Source organism: Natator depressus, chromosome 1, assembly GCF_965152275.1.
Source record: "Natator depressus isolate rNatDep1 chromosome 1, rNatDep2.hap1, whole genome shotgun sequence".
NCBI classification, from domain to species: domain Eukaryota; kingdom Metazoa; phylum Chordata; order Testudines; family Cheloniidae; genus Natator; species Natator depressus.
Window position 1 is genome coordinate 215,714,344 of NC_134234.1, and position 9,397 is coordinate 215,723,740.

General features: G+C 49.9%; 1 protein-coding gene across 2 annotated transcripts in view; it reads left to right on the forward strand.

Annotated features, from left to right (window-relative positions):
• Nucleotides 1-9,397, forward strand: part of ITFG2 (integrin alpha FG-GAP repeat containing 2) — a 37,480-nt gene that overhangs the window by 21,569 nt on the left and 6,514 nt on the right. The window contains exon 13 of one of the 2 annotated variants that reach the window (XM_074935526.1): nt 8,811-9,068. The exons of the other annotated variant lie outside the window; for it this stretch is intronic. Coding sequence (XP_074791627.1) covers nt 8,811-8,923 — 113 coding nt within the window. The 3' untranslated portion in view covers nt 8,924-9,068. Of the gene's footprint in view, nt 1-8,810; nt 9,069-9,397 lie in introns of those variants that run through there. 2 annotated transcript variants of the gene reach the window in all.

Below are 9,397 nucleotides of genomic sequence, written 5' to 3' on the forward strand. Positions count from 1 at the left end.
AACTCTCAGCAGCCATGTTCTCTGCTGGTCAAAGAGTTGTGCTTGTGAAGGGGAAACAGAGAGCAGCAAACTTGAGTCTAGTCTTGGTACGTTATTTGTGCAGTCCCTGTGGAGCTGATTCCCTGAGTTCCTAGCAGCTTATGAATGGGGGATTCGCTGGGGGTAGAGAGGGCTTTTTGATTGTTCTGGATTTTTTATCACATGTCCATATGCATGAATCACTAAATAGACCTGCAGCATTACCCCTGCTTCAGTTCTGACACTCCCCTTTATCCTAGGCCTCCTCTCACAGCAGCAGCTTTCATTCACACACACACCTGATTTGTTTCCCGTGGTACTAATAACAGGGAGGTGTGTGGCTGATGCCTGAAGAAAACTAGGCAGCTCCAGCAACAGTGCTGGCAAAAGGAACCCAAACTGCTCTTGGTAGGAATGCAATCAGGAGAAAGTTGAACCCTCATTCTGGTTGGTCACATAAAGAGTGTGGGCCAAGCTCATCCCTGGGATGACTATTTATACCGAGCAGTCAAGAACTGAACAATAAATCGAATCCATTCTAAACGTTGTTCTCTGATGATGACCAGCCTTGCAACCAGCCACTGTGCCTTGCACATCTTTAGCAGCTGCAGTAGTGCTACTCTGCCTTCCACCACTGGCTACCTGGAACAGCTAGAAAGAGCATCATTTTGCTTTCCAACCCTGCACATGTGTAATAGCTAGGAGGAGCAGGCACTCCACTTTCTGCCACGGCAAAGCTTGGGGGCATGCCACTCCAGGTCCAGCACTGCACAGGGGGAAAGGTGGCACTGCAACTTCTGCAGGCGCTGCTCTGCTCTCTCCAGCCCTTGCACATCTCTGACTGCTTTGCCTCCTTCAGTCCTGCGCCAGTCTCAACTCATTAAGATGAGACCAGCAGGCAAACCTGCTGCTCTGCATCCATTATCATCTCTCATCCATGCAATGTTTTATTTAACACGCATAATGGATGGAGCTTTCCTCCCACGCCCCACCACAGAGAGATTTGGATCTGACTCAGAGCAAATATAATTAATTCAATGATAGCCCTTAGGAAATGATAACATGTAAGGATCCCACAAGCTGTTGGGTTCCTGCTGTGCCATGTTCTGAAGAACACCCTTGAGCACCTCAGCAGGGAGACTGAATTCCCCACTCATTTCAGGAGAGTGGAAGTGCCTGCCTGCTGGGGTAGAAGCCTAGGGTTGGAACAGACAGACTTGAGTGGGGGTGCGGTGTGGAGCATCTGATTATTAGACAATAAACCTTAGCTCCTGTGAGTACATTCTGTCCATAGATCTCAAAGTGTTTTAGAAAGGAAGGTTCTCCCCATTTCTCAGATATGGAAATTGAGGCACAGAGGGGTAAAGTCTCCTGCCCCGGGCCACACCAAGGAGTCGGTGACAGAACTGGGAACAGAAGTAAGTTTTCCTAATTCCCAAATCCTGTGCCTTCTCCACCAGACTCTGCTACATGGCTACAGAGAAAAAGGGTTTTCTCTCCCCCATGTAACCAGTACAGGGGACAGCATTATGGGTATAATTTTCAAAAGTGCTTAAGGCCCAGAAATCAGTGGGGATTATGTCCCTGAATACCTTGTAAGGGTCTGGGCCTAAGTAACTTAAGAACTCAAGTCCCATTGATTTTTGAAAATATTGCAGTCTGTAGACAGGGAAGGTTTGGGGTTTTGCGGCACAAACTGAAACCAGGGCTGTAGGGCTTAGAATCATCTGTTGGGAAGAATCAACTGGTCTATGGGAAGCATCTGGTAAGGGGATGAAGCCTTGGGGATTGTTATCCAAGGGTATGTCTTCACTAGAACATGCCCTAGAACACAATACTGAGCAGGACTTTGCAGGTGCTGTAAACAGGGACCGGCCATGTTTCACACCATGCCAGTTGGTGATGGCGTAGTGGGAACCACTCCTCAGGGCTGTGTTTTTAACTTTCTGTCAGTTTCTAGCAGATATGAGACCCCACAAGGTTATAAAACATGCCATAGTTTAGCACCCTCATGCTACGTCCAGGTTCCAAGCCCGTTATGGTCTCCAGCCCCAGCACAGTCAGGCCTTGCAGAAGACTCAATGATCATTATTTCCAGCACAGCCAAAACTCGGCACTCCCAGTGTGGCTTCTGAGGCTGAGCATTGAACAGTAGTATAATTTCATCTCTGTAAAAGTGGTGGAGAAAGCTCCTGCCACAGATGTTGGTCTGATCTAGGGTTGCCAACTGTCTAATCACACAAACCCAAACACGCTTGCCCTGTCCCTTCCCCAAGGCTCCGCCCCTGCCCTGCCCCTTCGAGGCGCTGTCCTGCTCACTCCATCCCCCCTCCCTCCATTGCTCACTCTCCCCCATCCTCACTCACTTTCACCGGGTTGGGGGGGGGGAGGGAGGGAGGGGGTGTGGGCTCTGGGCTGGGGCCGAGGGGTTCAGTGTGTGGGAGGGGGCTCTGGGCTGAGCCTGGGGTAAGGGGTTGGAGTGCAGATGGGGGGTGCACGGAAGCAGGCTCTGGGTGGGAGTTTGGGTGCAGGAGGGGGCTCTGCGCTGCGGTAGGGGGTTGGGGTGCAGGAGGGGGTGTGAGGTGCAGGCTCTAGCCAGGAGGCGCTTACCTCTGGCAGCTCCTGGTCGGTGGCGCAGTGGGGCTAAGGCAGGTTCCCTGCCTGCCCTGGCCCCGTGCCACTCCCAGGGCAGGCAGGGAGTCTGCTTTAGCCCCGCTGCGCCACTGGACTTTCAGCCCCTAAAATGTCCCGGTTTGGCTTCAGTAGCCTCTGGGAGATAGGGCGTGATTCCGGGAGACTCCTGCTGAAACCGGGAGGATTGGCAACCCTAGTCTGATCCCAGGGAACGTTCATCCAAGTCCCTGGAGTGGAATAAAGTGGCAAAAATAGCTACATTCCCCACAAGCACCCAGAGGAGCTCTGAAGGAGCCTGTGTTGTTACAGAGGGGGAGGAAGGTTCTGCTGCATGGGTCAGATATTTTCTCCCTAGCTGTGCCTGTATGGTTTCAATTTGTTGTATTTTCAAACCAGTGAAAGTGGCACTGAGAGAGACTCCAATGGAGCTGGGCTCTGCTAAGCAGATTTTCTACATAGGCTTCCTCAGTGCACCTCTGCCAATGCACCTCTTTCCTGACTTGTGGCACCCCCTGCTATGTTATTCCAGAGTATGGAAGGCCAATCCTACAGGACTCTGATGATTTTGTGATGTGGGCACATAGCCGCTTGTGACAGAAATGATCCCGCTCCCTGCATTTGGCATGCAGTTACACACAGAAATACACATACTCCCAGTTCCACACATGCTCTTTTGCAGGGGCATCCTTACCCATATGCAAACTATGCAGCTGTGTAGGGCACCAGGAAATTTGGGGCACCAAATTGTGCCAAATTTCCTCGTGCCCTATGCAGCTGCGTGCTGCTCCAGCAGCCAGCCCAATCCCCCGGCCGGCTAAGCTGGACAGGAAAGCTGCTCCCGCCCCGTGTCCACTCCACCCTTTCCCCATAGCCCCTGCCCCGCCTCTTCCTGCCCCTGCTCCACCCCACCCCCACTCCACCCCTTCCCCTGAGCTACGCCCTAGGGGACTGCAGCAGGGGTTGGGAGCACCTTGCACTCAACGGGCAGCGGGAAGTGGAGTGTCCCGGCCCCAGACTGCTCCACTCTGCTGGCTCCCAGTAGCGCCACTGGTGAGTGCCGGGGGGCGGTTCCCCCCTGCCCCCAAGGCTGGGAGCCAGGGGAGCAGAACGGGCTGGGGCCGGATCACTCCACTTCCCACCGCCCCGTGAGTGTGGGGTCGGGCGTGCCCTGCAATCACCAGGCAGCAGGAAGTGGAGCAACCCAGACCCAACCCTCTCCACTAGCTCGTGCTGAGGGGTGGTTTTCCCTCTGCCCCCCAAGCCTGCTCCTGTCCCCCACAGATCTTGAGCACAACCTGCCCCCGCACCCCCCGCGGAGGCCTGGGGCTAGCCCCGCCGCAGGGGGCTGCATAGGGCACCACAATGTCTAGGGATGGCCCTGCTCTTGTGCTCATGTAACACTTCTTGTGTGGGTGCTTTCTCACACACACACCCCCCAACATAGAGCAGTCATGAAAAGACTGTTCTACACAGATATAGCCCTGTTTCTGCATGGCCACAGCTTGGTGCCGCTTATCAAGCTCTGGTCCCTGCATATCCCACTTTGGTGGGCAGGAGTTGCTAGCAGAAACATGTCCCAGCTCTGATTACATCTCATTCTCCCGATGGGGCCCCAGTCACCAAAGGGTTCCCACAGCCGGCTACCAGGAACACTCCATTTGCCAACGCCAGGGTCAGGCTGGCAGAGCTTCCAACTGCTCTGAGCCCAGGCTGTGGTAGGGCGGTCAGCGGGCTATTGTAAAGCATTCCCAGCCACCTTCCTGCAGAGCAGCTGTTTGCAGAGCCGGGTCAATAACAACAGAGAATGACTTGGTTCTGGCTGCCCGCTTGAAGCAGAAATCTTTATTATCAACAGAGGAGACAAGGGAGCACAAATGACTGCATTGATACCATGGATGCAGCATGTTCATACAAAACACAGCCACTGCCACACAGGTCAAACTGTTGCCAAGGAAGAGAGCCAAGTGTAGCTGCTGTGGGACAGGAAACTGAGTAAGGCAGGGAGGGGCTCATGCAGAGAGATGACCCTTTGATGGGGACCTGCTTCCAACCAGACTGGGCAACATGTACCCAAATGAATGCCGTGAAGGGCAAGTGCGAGCCATTCAGCATGACACTCTGACCTGGGACCCCCCTTTCCCACTGATGAGCTTGGTAGAGAGGTCACATGGGTACAAGCACTTGAGCACCTGCTGCGGAGGACTGCATTGTCCAAAAGACAGGGAGGGACTCATTTACAAACACAGTGCTGTAAAGCTGGTGGTCTACTTCTTAAGCAAAAAGAGTTTTCATCCAAAAATGGCCCCAATCTAAAATTTTTATGCAAAATTGTCCATTTCACAGTTTATCTATCTGTTTTCCATTTCTTTTGATGTTTTTATCATTTTTTCCCTTTTACCCTCTCTCCTTGTCTTTTCAGTCATTTTCAAAAATCAATCCCCTCCCCAAAAAGGGGGGGGGGGTGAGTAAGAGATACGCAGGGGGAAGGAAAAACTTAAAAATTGAAGAACAAAAATATCAAAAAATTTTGGAGGGTGAAATTGTTTTTCCATTTTTTCAACCAACTCTAGATTGTTCCTAGCACTCAAAGCCAGTGGACGCTCCTGTTTACTCCCTTCTTTCCCCTGTTCCCATTACAGGCACAGGAGGATAGGCAAGGATAAGAACCCCTTGTACAAAACAGGAGCATTGTCTCCTGCTGAAAGAACCAGGGCAGTCTTATATTGCCTTTGTGCCAAGTGACACCTTCTCCCTCTCTTCATGTCCCAACCCAGCAATTGATGGTGGCAGCCCCACACGAGTCTAACTGCCATAACTTCCACTAAAGTGGGGCTCTACGATGAAAAGTGACTGACCATGGCCCCTTCTTCCCAGGGTACATTCAAGTCATGGTTGCTGCTCGGACCACTTTTTGGCCCCTGTTCGCCCTGCAGAGTCAACATAGCTGAGAGAGGGAGTGGGATTCTATTCCTGCCTTGCTAAGTTATGATCAGTGACATCTGTGCAAATCCAGTGGTGGCACTAGGACTCCACTGTGTCACCGAGGGCAGAATCTTTATCACAGGTGATGACAGAGGAGAAAGAACGAGCCGAGCTTGACTTAGATCCCAGGGCAGTTTGCAGGGCTGGCCCAGATCCCAGAAGGAATATAGGCTCCTAACTTACACTGAAATCAACAGAAGTTAGGATCTGGACCTTACCGACCCCAGTTCATGGTGCTCAGTTTACAAACAAAAAGATATTTTGTTCCTGAGAGACGATAAACATGGATGCCCATGACGCTGCTTTTAACAATTTTCAGAGCCCAATTGACCTTTAATACTTCTAGATGCTTCCCAGCTGAACACCATCGAGGCTGCAAGTCTGTGCCAGCAACTGAGAGCCCACTAGCTCCTTGAGCAACAGGGGGTTAAACAGCACCCCCGTGGTACACGTGTGCGTAACCAAATGTCTGGCATTTAGAGATGCTGTAACCTTCTGAGTGCTGGCTGGGATCGGTGGCTGGCTTGATTTCCAGTACTTTCAGAGCCCTGTGGGGCACAACCCAGGACCGTGATGAGCAGCGTTTAAGCTGGGTGCATGAAAGCACTTTCTAGGAACAGATTTTGGCTCCCGTTCAGAATGATACATTTCTGTGTGTAAGAGTCACATCTGCAGTGACACTGACTTTTCTCCGTTTAGACCCCGTACTTCAGGGCATGATCTGATCACTAATGGAAGTCAGGAAAGACGCTCCCCCGGTGGTATAATAGTGCACAATTGTGTGCAGTAGGGGGATGTCGTGCCTTATTCTGAAGCATTATTTCGGGGCCCGTGTTGGAGGCAGGAGACCACACTAGATGGCCAATGCTCTGGCCAGGTAATCATAGAGTTTAAGGCCAGAAGAGACCACTAGATCACCTAGTCAATAGGTGGACCGTAGGCCAAATCCAGACTGCCAGGTGCTTTTGAACAGACCCCAAAATCTTTTTATTATTATTTATTATTATTATTTTCTCTGGATCTTGACTATATTTTGACCAAGAAATTTGGACCTTGACAAAAAAATAATTGACTGCCTCCCAAGTCTAGTCTGACTTGCTGTACCTCACAGACCACCAACACCCACACACTAAACTCACCAAATGAAATGAGACCAAAATATTACAGCCCACAGGAGACTAGACTATAATGTGCCAGAGGCAGAGAAAAGAAGGGACCAAGTGCACCAGTGCCCAAGCCTCCTGCAATGGCAGGGAAATAAGTGAGATATACCCAGATAATCTTGGCAAGCAACCTGCACCCACACATTGCAGAGGAAGGCAAATCCCCCTGTCCCATAAACTACCTGCCAATCTGACCTGGGGGGATCGGTTAGACCCTGAGCATGTGAGCAAGACCCAGCCAGCCAAGCCCCTGAGAGAGAGAATGCTCGGTGCCACTTCAGAGCCCCTGGCCCACCCTGCCAAGTGTCCCATCTCCAGCCCTGGCCATCCCTCATGTTTCAGAGGAAAGAGATAAAAAACCTCCCAGAATACACTGGGGGGAAAAGATTGCTTCCTGACCCCTTTAGGTGGTCGGCTGAAGCCCTGAAGCATGCGCTTTAGGAACACAGGACATAAACCAGAAGTGAGCTGCGGGGCTGCTTAGCTGTGCTCACCGCCCCAAAACAAGCACCCCCACCATACAATCACACTCATAAATTCATCTTGCTCTCTCTTGAAACTAATGCATTTGTCCCCCCCACCCCCACACAACTCCAATTGGGAGGCTGTTCCAGAACCTCACCCCTCTGATGGGTAGAAAAACCTTCTTCTCATTTCCAGCCTGAATGTGTTCATGGACAGTTTATAGCCATTTGTTCTTGTGCTAGCATTGTCCTTTAGCTTAAATAGCGCTTCACCCTCCCTGGTAGTGACCCCCTTAATGTATTTATAGTTCATAGTAAAATCCTGCTTCAAATATTAATTCTTGATTGGTTTTCCTGTCCAGTGGAAGAGGCCTTTAGTCTTTGGTGCCTTTCAGGAAAACAGGGATGACTAAGCACTGGCAATGGCTTGAGGAGAAAAAAACATTTGTGAATGCACGTGAGCCTTTTCCAGAGTTAAACTAGTATTAAGCCATCATCAGCATTGCCAACCCTAAGCACTCCAACATCATGCGTCAGGCCCCGGAAAATCGTGGGATTGGCTTGAAAAGCATAAGATTTGACCAGGAATCTCTTTGGGCTTCTTTTTATTTGTCACCTGGTTTTTGAAACTTCAGTTTTTGAGTTACTGCACCATGAAACTGACTTTTTAAAAAAAAAAATCAAGCTGAGGTTCTCATGTAATCAAATGACTCCAGGAGCTGGAGCTTGAAGAAGAACACCAAACCTTATGGTGAAATGGTGAAAGTTGGCAACGCTGCCTCGTTTGATGCTGTCATGGGAGGGTGGAGCCCAGCAGGGGAGAAGGGCAGAGGTTCCATTTCTGATGCAAAGGAAAGGAGGCATTGAGAGCTCGGGTCACACCATGATTCGGTTCCCAATGAAGTGGGGGAGCAAAGGAAGGGGCAGAAGGGATCCCAACCCATTGCATTCAGGCCTGCAGCTCTCGCTGCTTGTATTGCTGCTGCGCTTTCTGAGTTGGGGCTGGGTCAGGGTTTGGCCATCTAGACAGTGCTGGGGGGAAATGCTGCAGTAGTTATCTACAGAAAGGTCCACAATGTTCAGGGAGAAGGTAAATGCCAGAGGGCACAGTACTGAGTGACCTAGAGGAAGTACCAGACATTTGCCTGACACAGTAGGGAGGAGAGTGGAAAAGCATGTCTGCTGCCATGATGCTGATTACAAACTGGGGATTAGAGTCCCCCACGCACTGATGTAGGAATCAAGCAGAAACACCCTCAGCACAATTGGCATGGAGAACGCATGCAAGCACGTGAATATGTATGATTCCTAAGGGAGGAGGAGAGGAGAGGCCAGAAAGGCAAAGGCACAAAATCAGGGAATACTAGCAAAGGAAACAAGAAACCATCATTATAATATTTATGTGGGAAGCAAGAAGATGGCAGAAAAGGGCAGGTCTGCTACTTACCGATGTGGGGGAGAACAAACAAGCCAAAGGCAGCAGCTGAAATGGTTCATTATGGAGAGGAAGGGATTACAGAATAGCAAGATAACCTAAATGTATTCACAGCCATAGGGCCTGGAGAAATTCACCCCACTGAGCAATCGGAATTAGCAGAAGTATCAGAACTGAAGAAATGTGAAGCCAGTGGAAGGGAAGAGAAGGAGCAAAGGATGCTTTGAAGGAGAGCAAAGGAGGGGGATTCCCAGGACTTACAGATGAGTAAATTTATAAAAATACTTGGCATATTGCTCAAACAGCTAACAGAGCAGCCAACTACTGAACACCTCCACAAAAATAAGTAATAAATAATAGGCAAAGTAAATTTGTCAAAGAAAAATCATGCCAATTTACCATGGGACCCAATCCTACTGCCATTAAAATCAGTGCAAAGCTTCCCATTGACTTCAGTCTGAGCTAGAGAGGGCTCTTAGGTTTTGTTAGTTTCATGAAATAAACTTAATGGATAAAGGAAATGCAGTGGACATAATAGCTATTGATTTCAACAGCTTATTTGATACATTTCCACAAGCCATCCTCTGAGTGAAACTCGAGAGTTGTGGACTAGATGAGTTGTTACAGAATGGGATTTAAAAATGAATAACACATTTAACAAATTGTATTCATTCAAGAGTCAATGTCAAATTTGAAGGAGG